The 22,209-nt window shown below is 28.7% G+C and overlaps 2 protein-coding genes and 1 non-coding gene across 3 annotated transcripts; all 3 read left to right on the top strand.

The window, feature by feature from the left end:
* The first annotated feature begins 2,090 nt into the window (after positions 1–2,090).
* LOC112536895 lies at positions 2,091–2,197 on the top strand. The gene has a single exon (XR_003080812.1). It is a non-coding gene; the product is annotated as a small nucleolar RNA R71 (small nucleolar RNA).
* A 5,699-nt stretch (positions 2,198–7,896) lies between these two features.
* LOC8270696 (RING-H2 finger protein ATL56) lies at positions 7,897–8,717 on the top strand. The gene has a single exon (XM_015727809.3). The coding sequence runs from the start codon at positions 8,001–8,003 to the stop codon at positions 8,523–8,525; it is 525 nt and encodes a 174-aa protein (XP_015583295.2). The 5' UTR covers positions 7,897–8,000; the 3' UTR covers positions 8,526–8,717.
* A 2,500-nt stretch (positions 8,718–11,217) lies between these two features.
* LOC8270699 lies at positions 11,218–12,898 on the top strand. Its single transcript, XM_002533168.4, has one exon. The coding sequence runs from the start codon at positions 11,538–11,540 to the stop codon at positions 12,543–12,545; it is 1,008 nt and encodes a 335-aa protein (XP_002533214.2). The 5' UTR covers positions 11,218–11,537; the 3' UTR covers positions 12,546–12,898.
* The last annotated feature ends 9,311 nt before the right edge of the window (positions 12,899–22,209 follow it).

The raw sequence follows: 22,209 nt of genomic DNA, 5'->3' as shown, positions 1-22,209 counted from the left end.
TTATTACCTATTGGACATTCGCGTGAGGGAGAGGAAAATATTGTTTGTAAACTTAACAGATCTCTTTATGGCCTCAAACAAGCCCCTCGAAACTGGTTTGCCAAATTTTCCGCTGCCTTAATTTCTATTGGTTTCTCTCAATCTCATGCCGATCACTCTCTTTTTATCTTAAGACAAGGGCCTTTATCTCTTTTAATTTTAGTTTATATTGATGACATTATTGTTACAGGAAATAATTCTAATGCAATTATTGACTTAAGCATTTCCTCTTCAGTCAGTTTTGAATTAAAGATTTGGATCTCCTTAAATATTTTCTCGGAATTGAAGTTGCTCGCTCACCAATAGGCATCTATTTAAGCCAAAGAAAATATGTGGTTGATTTGCTTCATGATTGTGGCCTCACCGGTGCCCATATTGCCGACACTCCTATGGAACAACATCTCAGACTTAATGACAAAGATGGGCACCTACTAGAAGACCCATCACTTTGTACACGCCTTGTTGGTCGACTCGTATATCTTACTATTACAAGACCGAACATCACCTTTACGGTCAATGTTTTAAGTTAATTTATGCATCAACCTCGTAAACCTCATATAGATATTGCTCATCACCTATTGCGATATCTCAAGAAAACATGGGGTCAAGGGATTCTTCTACCTTCTAACAGCTCTTTACATCTTACAGCTTATAGTGATTCTGATTGGGCAAGTTGTCCCATGACATGACGCTTTACTACCCGATTTTGTATCTTTCTTGGCTCTAGTATCATATCATGGTGAAGTAAGAAACAATCAACTGTCTCTTACTCCTCAGCTGAAGCTGAATATCGCGCCATAGCTATAACAACTTGAGAAATTATATGGTTTCACACATTACTTCAGGATCTTGGCATTGTCCTTTCAGCCAACACTATGCTTTATTGTGATAACCAGGCTGCTTGTCATATTGCTGCAAATCCGGTTTCCCACGAATGAACAAAACATATTGAAATCAATTGCCATATCGTTCGTGAAAAGCTTCAAAAAGGATAGCTCAAACTTCATCCTATTTCCACTAATGATCAATCGATGATATCTTTACAAAAGCCTCAAATAAAGACCAATTCCTTAAACTTATACCAAGCTGGGCATCCTTAACTTACATGCTCCAGCTTGAGGGGGAGTATTAGCTATATATATTTGTCTATCCCTTTGATTATTCTAATACCATTTACAACTTGTATATTACCATTTTCATTTCTTAGTTTTAGCCCTGATTGTTTATAGCTGTTATAACTGGCTGTTAGAATCTTGGAAGCTAATTCTAAGCTATTAAAGAATTACAACTCAAATAGGATAGAGATAAACATTATAACTAAAAAGGATAACTAAAAATAAAGTCCTAATTCTCCTAAAACACAAAGTAATTGCCCATTAGGAGTAAAAAACACTAGTTTTTCTTTTTAAGTCACACACATCAGTCTTCTTTGATGGAGCTAATTAGGCCTAAACTCCCTTATGTGCTCCTTTATGCTCATTAAGCACATATTAGATTCGTTCAAGCCCAATAACTGAATTAGATTAATGAGTCTTATTGAGTCCAACTCTTCAAGCCTTGATGTGTCCTTAGCCCTTGTGTCTTGAATAAGCCTATTGAGTGTTTCTTTTATCTTCTTAGCCTTTGACCTTTTAATTGGGCCTCCATAGATGTAAAGTGGATCTTGAATCCTAGTTGGATTAGAATTCCTAATGGAATTAGGATTCTCAATGTCACTTGAACTCTTGATGTCACTTAGACTCTTGATATCACTAGAACTCCTAGTTGAAGTAGGACTCCTTATTGGAATAGAACTCTTAGTTTGAGTAGAACTACTTGTTGAAGTAGGATTTTTAGAGCTAGTAGAATTTGCATCATTAGGAATCCTTGTTGAAGTAGGATTCCTTATGCTAGATGAATTATTATTAAGATGTCATCATTTTAATTAATTATATGGCATCACTGGTGATTTTTGTTAATAAATCACCATCTACAACCAACTGCATCTAGTGTAATCCTCATTGTTTATAACACTCCATTATAAAATGTTTGGAACCAACATTGAATCAGCAAAACCATGATAAGGGCACCTGTTTTGCAATTCCTTAAACATTTCCTAAGCTTCATAAAGTGACTCATAATCCTTTTGGTAACAACTAGCAATTTTTTATTTGATTTCTGTTGTTTTACGGGGAGAAAAATATCTTGTAAGGAAAGCTTGAGATAACTCATCTCATTTGGTGAAGATATTGGCAGCACTAGATGTCAACCAAGATTTAGTAGCCCCTGTTAAAAGAGAATAATATATATCTTATGCATTATTGCTTGCCCTACTAATTTTGAAGGTCTCGTACTTCTTTAGGAAATCATTGGTGTGTGCGATTAGATCTTTAGTGGGTCTAATTTAAAATTACTTTGCTGAAGCATTTGAATTATTGATGGTTTGATCTCGAAGTTGTTGTTGTTGATAGGAGGACGGACAATGTTTGACTGCATTCTATTAGGATTAGGCATATCATATTGCCTCAAAGTTAGTTGTGCTAGTGGATTGGTTTATTGTCCTTGAATTTAAGGAACTACTAGTGGATCATTATTCTCATTGTTACTAGCCATTTTTCTTCACTCTTTGCTTATCTTCTTCATAGTTTTCTCAAGTTCAGGATCAAACTCCAATAATGGTTGTGCTCTGTCACTACACATGCACTAGAAAAAGTACCTATAGGAAACGAACTAGAAATAATTCAGTAACCAAAAGAAACAATCTAGGAATACAAATCATAATTATAATTGATGAAAATACTAAATAAATTCCCAGAAACAATGCCAAAAACTTATTGTGATAAATCCTGTAAGTGTACAGTTATCACAGAAGCAATATAGAAATGAAATCTGATTATCATCCCATAAGGATTTGTAATACTTAAGAGCAAAATATATTATAGTTTTATACTAACTAGATTTAAATAATTGTAGTTGAGTTTGAAAATAACTAAAATTAAAATTAAGTATTAAAGAAATCAAATCAATTAAAAATTCTAAAATTAAGTTTCCACCACACTAACCCTTCTATAGTTCAATTGACTATTCTTTGAATCTAGCTCAACTAATTTTAAAGATAATTAACTCTATTCTAGCAAATATACTTCTTCAAGTCATATCCACCATATTTAGATTAATTTCTTACCTACTATCATGGCCAATTCTACTATAATCTAAATTCTTTAAGCTCTAAAGCAAATTGAAAACAATCTCAAGAGCCTAAGTTCTATGTCTAAGTCTTGATAGCGCTTACTTAATATTTCTTAAACTAATATCAAACTTCAACTTTCTTTACTTCACTTAGTACCTAGATATATTGCAAGTATTAGATCCTAACAATCACAATAACATGAAACACAAATACATTAAATCAAGATAATTGAACTAAAGATCAAAGGATTATATTAAATCAAATTATAATAAAGTTTATGGGTACCCAATCTTAGAAAATAAACTTAGCTACTCATAATGTAATTAGAAGTAATAAAAATAATTGAATTCATTAAATTAAAAAATAAAAAAATAAAATAAGAAGGAAAAAAAGAACTCTTGAATCTTGATGGAATTTCTATAATCTTGATCTTAGGCGCCTCTACAATTCTTACCTCTAGCCACTTTTTAAGACTCTAAAACTCCTATAGAACTCCTTTTTCTTAACCAAACCTATGAATTTTATATCCCCTCAAACCCTAAGTTGGAATCCAATAGGATTAGATTTGATAAAGTGTCTACCCGATGCCTAACTGTGGGTTTTAACGAGCCATTATTTTCTTTGTGCTAATGGCCATTATATAGTCGGTTAAAGACTGTCAAGTTGGCCTCTTTTGCATTTTTAATCGGCCATTAAACTGATGATACCCCTAACTCCTCATGATAGGTTATGCCACCGGTTAGGGTTCAGAATTAGGTCTTCAAATGTAAATTTTGAGCTCTTTAAGTGCTCTCTTTACTACCTTAATGCTCTAATGCTTTCTTTCATCTAAAACATGTAATTAATATAAAAACTAATAAGAATTACCTAAATTAACAATAATTTACAACTAAGAATCCTAGTAAAGAAATAATAATTACCATCGTATCAAGAGGTATCCAAATTAGGGATATAACCTTTTTAAATGACAACATTTTTAAATTTAGAAAATCAACTAACTGATAATAAGATTGTTAGGCCGGTTGACTAGATCATTAACTGGTTAGTTATTTGGTCTTATCTGCCAAAAGCTTTGTCAAGAATTTGCGTAGACCGATCGACTAGTCAAATATTCGATCAGTAATCAAGTTGACCGGTTCAATGATACTAAACTCTATTATTTTTTTATATATTTTTAATTTATTATTTGAATATCTATTCATAGGTATTCAAATTAGAGACATAACCTTCTCAAAATACACAACTTTTTTATATTTAAAAAATCAGTTAATCAATTATAATTGACAGACTAGTCGACCGATCGATCAATCGATCAGTCACAAGGTCTTATCTGCCAAATTCTTGAGCAGACCGATCGACCAACCAATTATCCGGGCAATGATCCTAGTTAGTTGGTCGACCAGTTTAGTGACAATCAATTTTATTATTATCTTATTTTTTACTATAATGCCACAATTATTATATTATGGATGCATGAGTATATAGCATTATTGATCCAAGACAGAACAAGAAATACGGAGATATGTAGATATGTAAATTATGTGGTTCCACTTCTTTTTCTTTTTCCTTCCACTTTCTTCCTTCTTTTCTCATTCTTTATCTACTTTTGTTATTAATTTTAATACTTTTCTCCTTATTCTTATTACATTATTATTAATGATTCATGTTTGCATTTTATTTTAATTTATATTTCTAGTTATTTTATATTTTCATTACACCATTAAATTTATTTATTAATAATATACTAGTATTTTTATAAGAGAAATATTATATATTAAAAATATACATAAAACTTTGTTAATGATTCAATTTTTCTATGAAAAATCTGATCACATTTTAGTATATACTTAAATTTTAAATTATAAAATAATAATTTTATTAGAGAGAGCAGAATTTTAATTTTAATAATTTTTATCATTACAAAATAATACTTTAAGCTTTTAAAACTTAGTAATAATAATAATAATAATAATAATAATAATAATAATAATAATATTAATAAGGAGATATTATAATTAATAATCTTATATTCATAATTATAAATTACAAAATACAATAATCATAAGTTATGAACACAAATTTATTAGTAAAAACTATAAACACCAATCATAAAACTACAAGTTCATAAGTTAAAAAAAATAAGTTTATAAATTATAAACTATAGGTTCATTACATATATACCTCATGTTCATATATTATAGTTTAAAAATACATCAAAAAACCAAAGGCTCATAGGTTAACAATAAAAGATTGACACATTATAGATTCTGAGTTCAAGACACCTACATTTGAGATGCATTAATTATAGTTTAGAAATTTATAAATTATAAAATAAATACATATGTTAGCCGATGAATTTATCGTTCACAAAGTGATGGCTATACACCTTATATTTGATGAACCTATAAATAATACTTAATGATATATTACTTATAACTATATTTAACATTGAATTTTTTATGACCTAAATCATACTACCAATGAACTTACAATGTATGTCTAATGAACTTATAATTTATGTTTAATAAATCTACAACTTATCATATGTGAACAGGCATAACAATAAAAATTTAATATTATATTAAAAATAAATATAATATTTAATAAAAATATAAAATTATTCTTAAAATCCATTTAAAAACATCACATGTAAATTTGTATATTAACTTATGATTAAAATCTTTATGCAAAATAAAAATTTAATTCTTTATTTCTTTATTGATATTCATCAATGCTAAAATTACGATTAGAAAAATTAAAATAATATAAAAGTTGAACTATTAATGTAATTCTTTCTTAAAGAGATTTATATAATTTTAGTTAAAAAATTAATTAAATAAAAAAATATAACCATTAATGTAATTGTTTTAGATAAGTTAATATAATTTTAATCTCTTGAATGCTAAAAATAAAATAAAACAAATATAATTTTAATTATAAATATTATAAATAAATAAAAATGTGATTTGAAAAAATATGGTCCCCTTTTCTTTTTTTATGCTAAGCTCCACAACACTCTTCTCAAAGCTCACGTGATACATTCTTTTTTCTATTATTTCTTTTGTCCTAGATCCATGATGCTATATGCACATGCATCCACGACATAATTTGATTCAAATATATATTTAGATATTTAAATTTTAATTATTTAATTATTTTAATATTATAATTTTTAATTTAATCTAATAAATATTTTAATTTATGATTTTTATAATATTTAAATATTCTTAATATATAATTCCGTTTGAATATATATATATATATATATAACGCCGGATTTTTCTTCCGGCTGAATCATGTTTATTTTTATTTTTTTCTATTTCCTTTTTAAAGTCTATTCTATCTCTAAGCTGTTTTCTGTTTTGAACCTATTCATTATATTATTAATTATTTTATTGTCTCTCTTTTCTTTCTTTCATTTTTTTTTTCATCAAAGTTTCATATTTTGGCCCATCTCCCATCACTTTTAGATCAATAGTAATCTATTTTTTTATTATTAATTAGTTTTAATAAATAAATATTAGTAATTTTTTAGGAATTTTATAGTCTTTCATTATGAAGTTGTTGAATTCTCATTTTATATGAGTTTTATGGTTATCCATTACATAAGTATTGAGTTCTTCTTTTATGAGAATAAAAGAGATAAAAGAGATTCGATTCGACATTCAAATAATCAGATTCGTTAAAAGATATGTATAAAATCGATATGTGGCTTAGTGCTACCTAGTGGAGCGTTTTTTTTCATAAAATTGTAATCTACAGCTCATTCGACATGATTGATGATTGTTATGAGTAAATTCTTTTACATGTATTTCTTGATTTTTGATGTTTATTTTAAGAAATTTTTTTATTAAACTACCTCGTGATTTAACGTATTTTCACTTAGGGATCTGTAGTTTGCTTTTTGACTTTGGTACCTTGTGAATAATAGTTAAATTGTATAACACCGTTAATAGATTCTGGTATGGCACACAATAATCAGTATTCTTCTAATTTTAATGTCAGCACCTGCTAACGATATTGTGTAATTTGACTGTTAGGGTCATGTTCACATAATACCAAAGTGATAAAAAAGCAAATAACATACTCTAAAATAAAAATACGTTAAACCATATGGTAATTTAATAAAGTTTTTCTTTATTTTATAATGTAAAAAAATAAAAATTTAATACTAAATGACTATATATATTTAATTTATAAAAAATAACTATAAATTATACAATTGGAGTAGTCATTCTTTTATATTTACCATAAAAATTTAGTTCTTATATCCCAAGAACAAATACTTTTATTACTTAAGCTAACCAATATATATATATAACAAATTTTTAGTACTAATAAAGCTACTTATTGTCAAAAAATGTGAAAATTCAAAATTTTTAATATATCGTGCCTAAAATAATTATATCATAAGATATAGTATAAGATTTATGGAGAAAGAAATGGATAAGATATTTTATTTGAAAAAGGTAATATATAATAGTTAGGCAAAGGCAAGTATGTTATAAGTTCTTTCTTCTATGTTGAAAAAACATTATTTTATTAGTTTTACAATTAAGAAAAAAAATACTGTCCTTGAAGAAACAAAGGTTCCATTTATTTTTAGGTGCTAACTATTTTTAGCCTATGAAAAATGTCATTTGTGTTAAAATGGTAATTTTAACATCAGCACATACATATATCTACGGTCCATATTCAACACATACAGGTGCCCCTTCAAAAATCGACCCAACGTGTTTATTTGTTATTTTCCTTGACTCGATCGAATCCCATAACAATCTCTAATCAGAATATGCCACTACCTGACCCCCACCACTGCCACCACAACAACCGCCACCATCATGGTGGTGCACCACTGCCAAAACCAAACCAAAAGCTCCTCTCGATATTCCTAAAAGTCATAACAATGACCGCAATAACAACCCTTTTCTTCTTATTCCTAGGCGTTGCCGCCATCCTTCTCCTCCTCGCCACCGCCGCCCTCCACCACCCGTCGTCATCCTCCTCCAATTCATTAAATGGATTGTCTTTAAAAGACCTGAAGAAGCTGCCACAATTCAGATTCTTTTCAAGAAAAATTATGAAGCCTGAAAGTGAAGCTTCTTTTGATTGCGTGATTTGTTTGGAAGGATTGAGACAAGGCCAGTGGTGCCGGAAACTTGCCGTCTGCGGCCATACCTTTCACCGGAAGTGTGTCGACACGTGGCTTGTTAAGGTTGCGGCTTGTCCCATTTGTAGAACTAGGGTTTGGCTGGGTTCTGGATCTTTTATAGAGAATAGGCCCTTATGGGCATTTAGATATATTGGAAGTTCTTGATTAAATATTTCTTCTTTTCATTTTTGTAAAATATTTTGATTTAGAATATGAATTTTGCAGCTTTTATTTCTTTTGCTTTTGGGTAATATTTTCTGATGGAAAATGTGAAATTGAGAATGTTTTTGGGTTGTTAAATTCATGATTGCTAGTGCCAATCAAAATAAAATGAAAAAGTTATAAGCTTGAGGCTCATTTGTTGTCTTTTTGTCAATTGTTTTGAATCCTCAATTGGGATTTTTATAGTTAATGGTTTTGATGGTTAGAAATTGAAATTTGTTTTGGAAGAAACAGACAATAATGATATGCTTAATTAATAGGGAAACAATACAAAATAAGACTCAGAATTTGAAAATAACAGAAAATATTATATTAATGTTCTGAACAAATATACATATATAGAAATACTAGTTACTGATCCAGGAAAATAAATTGATAATGATAGAGTCAGTTTAATGTGATAGCGTTAATTATGCAAGGCATGCTGAAATTTTTGAGTACAGGAGCGTTCTGTCTTGGTATGTTGATGTAATTTTGTTTGTTTATTTTTACTTGTATTGTGTATAGTCAACTTCAATGTTATTGACTGGCTCTTGCTGAAGCTGGATTTGAAGGGAAGAAATGCTAGTGATGGTGGTGGGGCGGGTGTTGGAGGATTGATTTGAAGGGATAAAACTCTAGTCTGCAGCTTTTGTGTTTCAGAAAGTGGCTTTCTTCCTCCGTAGATGGAAATCATGAGATTGCTATTGTATTCCCCATTTTTCTGGGAGGAATTATTGGTAAAACTGCATTGTATATGGTGGTATATCAATGATCTTCCATATATCGATGTGCTGCTACAAAATGGTCACTGAATTTACATTATGTCAATATGATTTAAGGTTCCTCAAGGTCTATCTGCAGGAAAAGCTTTTATTCCTCAAGTACCGGAGCCCATGGGGCAGATAAGATCTTTGGCCGGTCTTATTGGTCAATAAGAACTTGAATTCAATCTCTAGCAAGTTCATCGGGTGTGTCCAAGTCTATGATATGGTGTAGCTTATGCTTCCAGACCTACTTTGATATAGCAATTGACAGTGCACCCATTCCATGGAACACCAGCCTAGGAATGTCAAGTGCGCTGCAAGAATCTGCAGTTCAACCTTAGAAGATGTCTGAGATTGTTGAACACGAGGGCACTTATTTCCAACCATTTCTGGAGGATATTATGGAATTGTGGCATCCATCAAGGATGAAAGGAAGGAAGTCAATTGAAGGAAGTTGAACGGTGTCTTTGCAGCCTTTCAGAAGGTCATTGATTTTAGGGAATGGTATTTGGATGATATGGATTCCTGGATCATTAGAAATGTGAGGAGAAATGGAAGAGGCATCCAATGGAGTGTTGATGAATGTGATTTTGATGCCACATCACAAAAATGCTTTGAAGATGTCTAGCACTGGAAGAATATGGCCTTGTGACATGAATGGAAAGACAGCTACATGAGCTGGTATTTCACTGAAAGCCATAAGGTGCCAGGATTATGCATGTCTTTATGTTCTTACTGTAAACTTGTGAAATATTTATAATAACCTATCTTATGTCTTGTGCTTATGATCTCCTTTGATACAGCTGAAAATGCTAGCGAGGAATAGTCTTTTTGGATCATAATTGGCTGATATCACTGATAGAGACAAGAAATTGCTCAAACTTTCCGTGCAACTCTTTTCTTTTGCTGCAAGTGTATAAAGACTGGAATTTCGCTACTGTTTATAGGCATCAATGCTCAATTAATATTAACTTGTCGCCAAATGAAACAGGTTGGTTAGTGTACAATCTTACTTAAAATGAGATGCAAACTGAAAGTGTCATATTAAGCACTGTTCCTCTTGATCTGCATATATTTTATGGATTTGCATAAAGCTGTCATGCTCTTACATATCATGCAATGACAACATACACGCCAGAGAGCTCCTCTGAAGAATGTGACTCATTACTTGAAAGTTCCATTTGTCCAATTGAATCCCTTTTTGAATTCTTTTTCTTGGCTATTTTATGATTGTTAAACAAGAGCTGAAATAATGTTAATTCTGTTGGAATCAAATTCTGGATAAGTCAGAGTCTCTTAGCCTAAATATTTTCTTTTATGGTGTTCGTCTTGTGCTTATGATCAATCTATTGTTTGTTGATTTTGTCAAACATGTTATTCTTTGTATAGAAGTCCAACTATAACTATTGAAATAAGATCTATCTTACTTTATTTCACTAAATTAAATGAGGAATTTTGATTCCAATTGTCTTGGTTAAAAGGGACTTTCTTCTTGTATATTTTGGAGACAGTTACATATATGTTAAGATTTTCTACAATCTTAAGAACCAATTATAGCATCTTATTTGGTTTGTGATTTATTAATGAATGCTTGAAGGTTCACTATTCATCAGTAAATACCTAATTTTTCTAGTAATGTGATTTGTCTATATAGCCTTTTTCTTTTCTTTCTCTGGCGAACATAGCTTTTAAGCTTTTTTATGTTCAAATTTACTTGTATCATTCTTGGTAATTTTTATTCCACCAAATATTCAAAATTTGTTCTTTGTCATCTTTTCAATCATGCTCAGAAATTTAATTTTATTTCAATTATTATAAAATAGTTACCCCTGCCCTTGCCATTCCTAGAAAAGTAAACCAACAGGGCCACCAAAAAAGAGAGCAGAAAAAATCTCAACAGTCTAGATTTAGAAAGAAGAACTGAATAAATGAATGTTTACTATTATTTCTGGCTTTAACTGCTGCGAAAACCCAATTCGTTTTGACGAGTTTATCACTTTGTCACGAAAAGAAAAAACCAAAATTATAATCAAAATTACCATTCGATTCAAAAATAAAAACATATGCAATTATCAATTCATATTCGTTACAAACAAAACCCACAATTCATTTATTATCGAACAATAATTCACCATAACAAAACAAAAGAAGAAAGAAGAAGAAAATATGAAAACATATAATAAGGAACCAGACGGCCCATCCAAAGCACATGTCCAAATATCATCAAGTCGGTATAGAACGATCAGATCTTACCATTTCTCCAAAGAAAGAAAGAAAAAGAAAAACTAAAATGTTAATTTCCCATTCTCTTGATCAAAAACCCACAAACTCATCGTGTTCTTTCAAAACCCTTTTGACAGAATCCTTGAATATCTTCTCGAGAAACAAACACATCTACTTCTTGCTTTTTACCCTCATAACTCTCCCTCTCTCGTATCTTCACTTTCATCTTTCCCTCTCCTCTGACCCGCTAAAATCCCAAATCATCCACCTTGAATATCTCGCCAGCCGCGCTCCGACCCGGTTTGAAGCGCGTCAAGTGTGGAAAGAGTCACGCGAGCTTGTCGTCTCTCTTCTCCACCTTAAACTACTATATTTCATACCCACTTACATTCTTTCTCTTCTCGCCGCTGTTGCTGTGATTGCCGCCACGGAATCTCGCTATAATAGAAAAACCACGAGTTTTAGTACCCTTCTGTCCGCGTTCCAGGCTAATTGGACTCGCCCGTTGGTCACTTCCATCTGCGTCTATGTCATTCTTATGCTGTATTCAACAATAGTGTATGTCTTGAAAGTTATAATTGGGAGCTCCAATGTAAAACTGCAGTTTCTGATGTGGGTTTTTGTCTCCGGTCTTGAAATTTATGTAATGGCGGTTTTGGGGTTGGGATTGGTGGTCTCGGTATTGGAGAAGAGTTTTGGGTTGGATGCAATTGGAACTGGGTTTTGGTTGATGGAAGGGAGGAGGGTCACTGGGTGGGTTTTGTCGGGGTTGTTCGCGGTGGTAACGGGTGGAATTGGGTGGAGAATGGAGGGTTTGGTGGATGAGAGTACGGCGGAGGGATGGGAGTGGGCGGCGCTGATTGCCCTTTATGCGGTGGTGGTGGTTTGCGGTTTTGTTGTAAGTACTGTTTTTTACTGTGAATGTAGGAAACGACATGTCGTAAGACTGGAGAATGAGGAGGAAATGCAGGCTGAGGAAAGTCAAGAGTCTTGAATTTGGCTCTTGATTCTGATCATTGTAAATTATTCTGTTCCCAAAACGACACAGCATTCAATTTTTTAATGTTTTTTTGAGGGTATTTTGTTGTTGTTGTTGTTGTGGTAGTAGGAATAGGAAATGATAGGTAAAAGATCAAATTTCTTGAAAGCAAAAAAGGAGTTTAGGATACAAATTTTCATGGGTTAAGACAGACTTACCCAATTTTCTGTTAAATCTATTATTCTCTTCTCCACTTTGGCTACCAAGTGGCTCTACGATTTTGAATAATTTTCTCTTTATTGATAATTAAAATTTGTATTCTGTCAATTTTATGTAGGAAAAATGCATATTTGGTCCTTCCACTTTTATTATATTTGACAATTCCCTTCATAGAGCTTTTGTATTTTTATGTTTTATTAATATTTAGGTTTTTTCTAATAGAAAGTTAGCGAAATGTATCACACATTTTATTAATGAACTTTTAAGTATTCTGTATTATACCTTTTGAATTTTTATATTTTTACTTTTAGTAACATTAGTTTTTTGAAATTTGTTATGTAAAATTTAATAAAATAAATAGTAATAATAGTTTTTATAGTCTAATTTAATTGATTATTTTAATTAAAAATATTTATAGAATTACTAAGATTAAAAATATAAAGATTCAAAACAAAAAGGATGTAACATTAATAAAAACAGAAAGTATAGAGATTGAATGTGTATTAATAATAAAACTGGAGATTGCAGAATATGTGTTTTTCTTTTCATGTCAATAAATTATGGTTTTCTTTTTATTCTTAATTAGAGAAGACTTTTCATAGTGTGAGTTAATGTTTAAGAGTGGAGGCATATCCATTGGCAATTAATAATGTGTATATGGTTGTTGGCTTGCTAAGATCCAAAATTGTCAGCCTGACATTTCCATGACCTTTCTTAAGCTTGCGGGGGAGGAATCTTCAATGCTCGGCCATGGCCATGAGATTTTGTCCATAAGAATCTTAAGTTCAAGATTTGTTCAGAGGTGCTCTAGTTCTTACTTACAAAATATTGTTAATAAGTTTTAGTTAACACTTATTTTAAATAATTGTTTTTTTAATTTTTTTGAAATTTTAATCTTTTAAGGTGCACAAGTTGTAAAGACAAATGTTATTTTCACAACATAAATTTTTAGGAATGTAACTTTTTTTTAATGTGAATAATTTTTTGTTTAGTACTTTTATATCGTAGAAATAGACTCATCCATAGGTAAATTGATACTTAAAAAAGAAAAGATTTAATGAAAATAATTTAAAAAGATCTAAAGATTATATATAAGAAATAATTTTGAATTATTTTTAATATCAAAAAATAAATCTTAAACATCTCTAATTATTTTGTTCATAGCGATTTCAACGGATTGTTATATCATGGACCCGGAAACATGACGAATCATGTATTCAAGACCAAAAAAATATGTATTGTCAAATTATAAAATTAAACATGTATTTTGATAAATTATGAATTTGAGTTTATTTGGTTAGACATCAATTCGTATCTTATATCATTAAAAAACTAATAGACTACAAAGATAAAGAGAAAATACTAACAATGTAAATTTAAATCCATTACATGATAGATAAATTATATATTATAAAATATTTTTTTATCATGTCTCATCCCTTAATTTTATATTATATTGTTATTATATTTCTTAGTTTAATTTCTACAATTTACTATATTTTGTATTTTTTTACTACAACACTAAATTTATTTATTATATTAAATAATAGAAATTTTAATCAACATAATTAAGAGTAAACATAAGAAAAAAAATTATTTTATATTTCCAAAAGAATAAAAAAAATAATTATCCTCCAAACACCAGCATTATGATTTAAATTTATAAAATGACTTATAAATTCATATATTGTAAATTGTAGGTTCATCATACGTATACTTGAGGTTTATAGATTATAGCATAAACAATTGTAAATTAAAAATCATATTCATATGTTAGGAACAAGTTTATCAATAATAATTAATGAATATACTGTTTATATTTAATGAATCTTACACTAATAATAGATAAATATACAATTTATAAATAATGAATCTAAGGCTTAGGTTTAAGGAATCTGACACTATAATAAATAAATATACACTATAGATAATAAATAATATTATTCATATGTAAAAAAATAAGTTCATAAGTAAATATTAATGATATACATTTTATATTTAATGAACCTTACACTAATAATAAATGAATATATATAAATCTGACACTAATAACAAATAAATATATATTTTATAAGTGTTGAATCTAAGGTTCATGTTTAATGAACCTAACACTAAAAATAAATAAATATATTGTCTATGCATAAAACAAATCAGTATTTATAGGTTAAAAAATAACATTTGATCATTTGCAAACTATAATTTCATCAAATGTACATTTAAGGTTCATTTAATATAATATAATGCACACATTAATAAAATTAAAAATATTAAGATAAAAATGATGTATAAATATTTAATATTTTTTTAATATTATCTCTATTAATAAGCAATAATTAAATATCTTAATTTATTTCTCACTTTATTCCATACTAATTGATTTTTTTCAAATTTTCTAATAACTTATCATTTTTACATATCTAATACAACATTAATTTCTTTTTTTCTATTTTATCTCTGTGTTAACTTTATCTATATTAATTGGTTTTGCAAAATTCTATAACTTTATAGAATGATGTAATAAATTTTAAAAATATCTATAGAAGAGTCATTGTCTCAATTAATTATTTATTTATTGTAATTAAAATTTTAAATAAAAAAATTAATACTTAATAAAATAAAATTATTCTAAAATCTAATACTTAATAAAATTATTAATTTATTAAATATCAAATATAAAAATCATATTTTAGATTTTATAATTAATTAGTATGTAGTATTACTATTTTATTATAAAAAATGCTATATTAAAAAAGAAAAAAATTAGATATAATTAAGAAAACAATCAAACAATGTCCTAATCTCAAATAAAAAACAGTGTTGCATCACATACCTGTAAATTGATTCAGGTTCACAATGCTATATAGACATGAGTTCATAATTTAATTTCTGCTTTCAATAGTGATATATTAAGAATTAAGAATAAAACTATAATTCTGAATAAAGTTGTTTGTGTCTAAAATATTATTTTGGCCCACCCTAATAGGATTTTGTAAATTCCATTTCCATTATAATATGTGATATTTCAAAACTGAATTGCAATAAATCTAACTTTTAAATAAATATTATTAAAGACAATAACATTGGATAGATTAATATGTGCTAAAATCCGAGATATTTAGATATTAACATAATCCAAATTTAAAACGGATTGATAATTAAGAGTAAAGCGACCCGAAACTGATATAATAAAAAAAAAACATAAATCTATAACAATCTAAAACTGAAATAATCCAAGAACATTAAACAAAAGGAAACTTCTCATAAATACCTTAAAATCAATAAAAAAATATCACTTTTACTGTATAAATTATTTTTTCAAAAATACTGTTTTTTTTTTTAAATACGGTGTAGTTGTTTTTTAATTGTTTTTCTGGTGTGTTTTGGTTTTTCTTTGATTGTTTTTTAGTTGTTTTATCAAATAATAATCAAAGAAAAATTAAAAAACAACCAATATCATATTTTTTAAAAATTCTATTTGTGATATTTTTCCACTGTAAAAAAAAAATTTACATTAATAGAATTATGAAAAAAGATTAAGTGAATGTGGCAAAAAAAGAGGTAAAATACCTTTTTTAAATTAATAGAATTATGAATTCTAAATTCATTCTATTTATATTTACATATTAATTTTTTCTATTTTATTTTTATATTATATTAATTTTATATTAATTTATTAATTCTTAATTCAATTTATTTATTATTTATTTATATTTATTTATTAAATTAATTTTATTTAATATTCTTAGAATGGATAATGGCGAATATAAGAATCAAAAAGTTCTATCAAATCATGAAGGGCAAAAAATTTCTTCAAATCTAGTCATACCATTTCATTATATTGACAATTTCAAAAAATTATTCATACTATGAGCATAGCGTGCTGGTGGTCAGGTAAATGCGCTCCCATTGTCTAGTAGTTCAAGGACATCTCTCTTTCAAGAGGCAGTGGGGATTCGACTTCCCTTGGGGTAGGGTATTACGAAAGGAAGTTGATAATGAATTCTTAATAAGTTTGGAATTGATTCTTCCTAGGTGAAGAACAAAATGAAAAGGATTCCTTTTTTGAGTCTTAAATGAAATGAGTAGGCTAGAATTAGCTTTACCATAACATTTTTTGAGTTTTAAAATAGTATGTAATTGATTCAATTATGGAATCGTAAATAGTCATTTGTTCGACCGGCTTATAGAAATCCCAAATTTGAATTTCTATTGGATAGTTTCTGAAGAAGTGTCAGAGGTAAATGAGTTAAAAAAACTAGAAGAAAAGCCCTTTCATTAGCATTAGACATTAGAAAGAAAAAAAAAAAGAGTTTCACCTTTTTGTAAAATGGTACTTTTTGCAAAAAAAGAAAAAAAAAGAAGAGAAAACACAAAAATTGATCTTTCTTATTTAAAATTGCACGAGAATCAGTGAGAGTAAGAGAAGTATATACAATAAATAAATATATATATATATATATATATATATATATATATATATATATATTGAATTGCGCATAGAGAAATGATAGAATCTTTTCTGATTAGACTAAAATACAAAAAGCTCACGCCCTTATTTATTTCCTGAAGATAGAATGTCATAATCACCCAATAGCTATTCCATCTCCTGTTGTCCATTGAGCCTACTTTAAACAACCCACCTTTTGTCGGATTATTGCTAACATAATTTTATTATGATTTTATTTTTTATATTTAATAATACTTATTAAATTATTTTTTATAATATATAATATAATATATTTATTATTATATATTTTAATTATATATATATATATATATATATATATATATATATATATTATACGAATCACATGAAACAAATCAGAGGACCGAGTTAATTAAAAAAAAAGAATGAATCCGCTCTTAGGAATCATTAAATCCTATAAATGGGACCAAATTGATTATCTTCATACATAAGGATACTAGATTACCTAGTATAAAAGATTTAAAAATCATCACAAACCTCCCTTTTCTTTTCTATTGCAATTTCTAGATTATTATATGATGAGTTTTAAACTTTCCATATATATATATATATATATATATATATATATATATATATATAAATAGAATATAGAAATAGAATATAGAAATAAAAAGAGATAGACTAGAAATGAAATCTCTTATGTCAATGACATCAAAGGGATACCTCATAGCATGTTGCTGCCAGAAGTAGAATCCCGCATTTCTTTTAGAAAATTTCTTAATTGTTCCAGAGAAACTAGAAAGAGATTCTTTAACTAGAAAAAAATTTAGTTCAGATATAGGATACCTATCTAGAAGTTTTCGCAACTCAATCATATATGATGGAATCATCAAAGATCTGACCTTTTAGAACTCTGTCTGTAACTCACTATAGGCTCGGAAAACAAAGAAAAGATGTGTACGAACGAGATATCCAGCAAAAAGAAGAAGGAAAAGGATTAAATAGAGGAACTCCCAAACATTTGACGATCTTAGATGTGTCGATATCAATGATAGCTCATTATTTCGATGAATTATTTCTTCGGACAGAAGAAAATTATGTAAACACCTAATATATTTATAGTATAACTTTAGTCAGATTTTTCTTTTTGTTTACTAACTATAAGGACAATTTACGTTATGTTTATGTTATATATATTTATTTGAATCAATTAATAAATATGACATTCATTAGCAATGAATATCAATTAACAAACTAATAAATATTATACCTATAAGGATAAATGTTTATGTTAATCACTTTCAGCATCACAAAATAGAATGAAACTAAAGCATCACCAAGAATAATGAATCTAACTCTCATAAAGAATCCACATCATTTTCACTCAAGAAATAATATTTTTACTGAATTAATAAGAATAAATTAATGAACACATAGATTATAAACAATGAATATCTTTCATTAAAATAATGAGCATTTAAAAATTAACGGAATACAAAATGAACTTGTTACAATTAACAATAAATATTGTACATATGAATGATAAATATTAATGTCCATCATAAAAAGGTAACACTTTCGGTTATGAAATTATAAATTACATATTGATAAAATTTTTAATTTGTCAAATATGTAAAAAGATTAATTTCATTCACTAATATATAAAAGTTTTTAGCATATGAAAACTTTCTAAGGAGTCTCTGTCTAAAGAAATGTATTGAAAATGGCAGATGTATAGAACCTTTCAACGAGATAGTGCTTTTTCGGCTCTCTCAAAATGAAGTATATTTCAAACATATATATCATGGTTCCTTACAGCGATAGGGTACAAATTTCTAAATTTGCTATTTTTAGATATCTTTTCGAACCTATTACAGATACTAAGTAGCAATTAAAAATTTGTATCCATTTTTCATAACATTATGCATGGATCAGATATATCATGGGGAATTCTTTCGAAAGAATTATGTCTTCCACAATGGAATCTGATAAGTGAGATTTCGAGATGATACAATTATTTTTTCAACAAAATAAAATTAATAAACAATGAGCATCTAACATTTAAACAATAAATATTAAGTACATGTTTAATAGATATAAATTAATAATCATCTAATATAAATTTAATATAAATATAATTACTTTAAAAAAATATACATCAACATCCGATACACGTGTGTACCTGAGCGGGACCATATAGTCCGGCAAAGGCACGGTTATCTCCACTACAAACTCTTTTCTCTCCTTCAATTATTGCCATTGCCGACTACGCCACTAGCACTTAATCACAGTAATTGTCACTGCGATTGAGCACAATAAACAGCAAAATCTACTGGATTAGAGGGCATCCAAGTTAGTATGACAAATTTTCTGTCTATAAGTGCTATAGATTGAGCTCCATCATTAACAAGTAATCTGGAAACCATTTATCTAGAGCAGCATCCTGTCAATTTGGGCCTCTTCAATTCCTGTGAATGACAATTCTTCAAAATTGATTGATTAATTGTTACCTGAACAATCAATTGCATGGAATCCCAATGGTAATCAAATGACTGTTATACCAATGCGTTCTTACATTCAGTTTGTGTTTCTTTTGGTACATTTGTAGTAACAATTTCCAATGGAAATAAATGTTAATGTCCATCTGGGTGTGTGTGGTTAAGTAAACCTTGTCCTAAAAGAAAAAGAAGAAAAAACGAAACAAAAGATAAATATTATATAATAAATTTTGTTTATGAAGCAGGGGCTCGATCACAAGATATAGAAACGAATATGGATTTGTTGGTAAGATTAATTTTAGAAAAATTAAGATATGAAACACGATAGATATATTAATTAAAATAAATAAATAAATAAATATTCTATGTAAAACATAAAATATAATATATATTTATTCAAACTTAAAAATAAATAATTAATAAAAGGTTAATATAATTCACATAAATAATTAAGTTTAATTTCAATAATATCCTTTATGTATTAATAATATAATATTTATTTTTCCTCTTAATCTTTTTTAAAACTTTGATATATATGTTATGAGTCAATTAGATTTAAAATAATTAATTCTGAATACAGTTCTCTAATTTCTCCAAATTTAAACTGATTTTAAAGTTATATTTATAAATTTAATAAAAGTTTTATATCATTGCCTAAATATTTTGATACAAATAGATAGTGATCACATATAAAATATGTGTCGAATCCATATCCATCACGTGACCGGTACAGGTATCGGACAGTTTATCTTTTATGAAGTATTTAAATCTATATTTAGACATAATTGTTTGTAAATAATTTTTTATATCTTTTAGTTTTGAAAATTCTTTTTTTTTTTTTCAGGTGCAACTGTAACAGGTATCGTAAGTAGTATGTTATATGCAATAAAATAATTGGATAAAGTTCATAGCTCTTTTATTGTATTAAGTATTTCAATAAAAGTAATAACTTTTATTTTTGCAACTTCTTAAAAATATTTAAATTTAAAAATAAATTAAAACTATAAATATCAGAATTCATGCATATTTAAGAATTTTTTTAAAATAGAGACATATTATTCTAAATTATAATTATTAAAAGAAACTAATTTTTTATAAATAAATAAATAAATCAAATAAATTACTGTACTTTAAAAATAGTTCTTATGCATTATATTACTTTTTTTTAGAGAAAAAGAAAAATAAAAGTTAGGAAGTTTTTTTTTTTTCTCTTTTCAAAAATTTGACTTAATTAATTAGCAATAAATTAGAAAGTATTTATACTCTAGTTTTTAGAGAAAAGATTATAGAATGATGCTATGATTGAGGAAGGAATTAGATTAGTGTCAGTCTGGAAAGAAGAAGTTGGGTTGTATTGGGAGTGAGAAGGTTTGTTGAAAAGTTGCCAAATAATGGAACATCATGTTCCGGGCAAAGTGAGTGACTTGTTTAGTTGTGAGGTTGTTGGGAAGATCTGATGGTGAAGGAGGTTGCAGGTTGGTTCTGGAAGATGAAGAAGCCATAAAAATTATGGGGAGATTTATGGTAGAGGTGAGAAGGACTATAGGCTGATTCTGAGGTTTGGAAAGTCTGGATAAGAAATCTGGAATTAGATTTCTTATCCCTTTTATATGCTCAACCTTAAAATCATACCTGCTGAACCATGACTTTAAACGCAATAGTTGGGGCTCAGGCAAAGTCTTCTGGTTGGATTCAAGAATCTTTGGGAAGGAAGAGTTGTCCATCCGAACCAGGAAGTGTTGTCCAATCAGGAAGAATTCAAACTTTTTTATCCCGTACTTGACCGCCAAAATTTCCTTGTAGGTCGTGTGATAATGATTTTCTGAGGAGGAAAACTGACCCGATGCACATCCACATAATTGTTCCTTGTCGTGGAGCTTTTTTAGGAGGATGGCCCCCCATGCATAGTCAGATGCATCTGTTTGGAGAATAAGTACTCCTACTGACGGGATTGTAAGCGGTGGCGGATTGTGAGCCAACTCTTTTAGTCTTTTAACAGCTGTTGTTTGTTCCGCTCCCCATAGAGGAGGGTTCTTCTTGAGCATCTTTGAGAGGTGGCACGTGTAACTAGACAGGTGTGGAATGGCCTCTCGAACATAGTTCAGGATACTAAGGAACTGTTGAATTTGCTTTACTGATAAATTTCCTTCTGGAAAATTATCAAGTTCCTTTGTCAGGTGGGGACCATATGTGTACTGGCCATTCTTGAAATGCATTCCGAGAAATTCAATTTCTCGTTGGCCAATAGTGCTTTTCTTTTCTGACAGCATAATGCCATACTTCTGGATGATGGCAAGGAACTGTTGTAACAGTTGGTGATGGTCTTCTGCTGTTTCTGAGAATAGTAGGATGTCGTCGATGTAGATCAAAGAAGAGTAAAGGATAGGCCCAAAAATCTCAATCATGGTCTTCTGGAATTGAGATGGGGCCGTCTTGAGCCCAAAGGGCATAACAGTCCACTGGTATTGGGCATTAGGGATACAAAATACAGTCTTGTATCTTTCTGTGGGCTGGATACCGAGTTGCCAAAAGCCCG

The sequence above is a fragment of the Ricinus communis genome, chromosome 3, assembly GCF_019578655.1.
Source record: "Ricinus communis isolate WT05 ecotype wild-type chromosome 3, ASM1957865v1, whole genome shotgun sequence".
In the NCBI taxonomy this organism is placed as follows: Eukaryota; Viridiplantae; Streptophyta; class Magnoliopsida; order Malpighiales; family Euphorbiaceae; genus Ricinus; species Ricinus communis.
The sequence above is the reverse complement of the archived record's forward strand: the minus strand, read 5'-3'. Positions and strand labels throughout refer to the sequence as shown.

Bases quoted from the DNA above. Each gene is read 5' to 3' on its own strand.
- LOC8270699 (XM_002533168.4), top strand. From the start codon at position 11,538: ATGTCCAAATATCATCAAGTCGGTATAGAACGATCAGATCTTACCATT.
- LOC8270696 (XM_015727809.3), top strand. From the start codon at position 8,001: ATGCCACTACCTGACCCCCACCACTGCCACCACAACAACCGCCACCAT.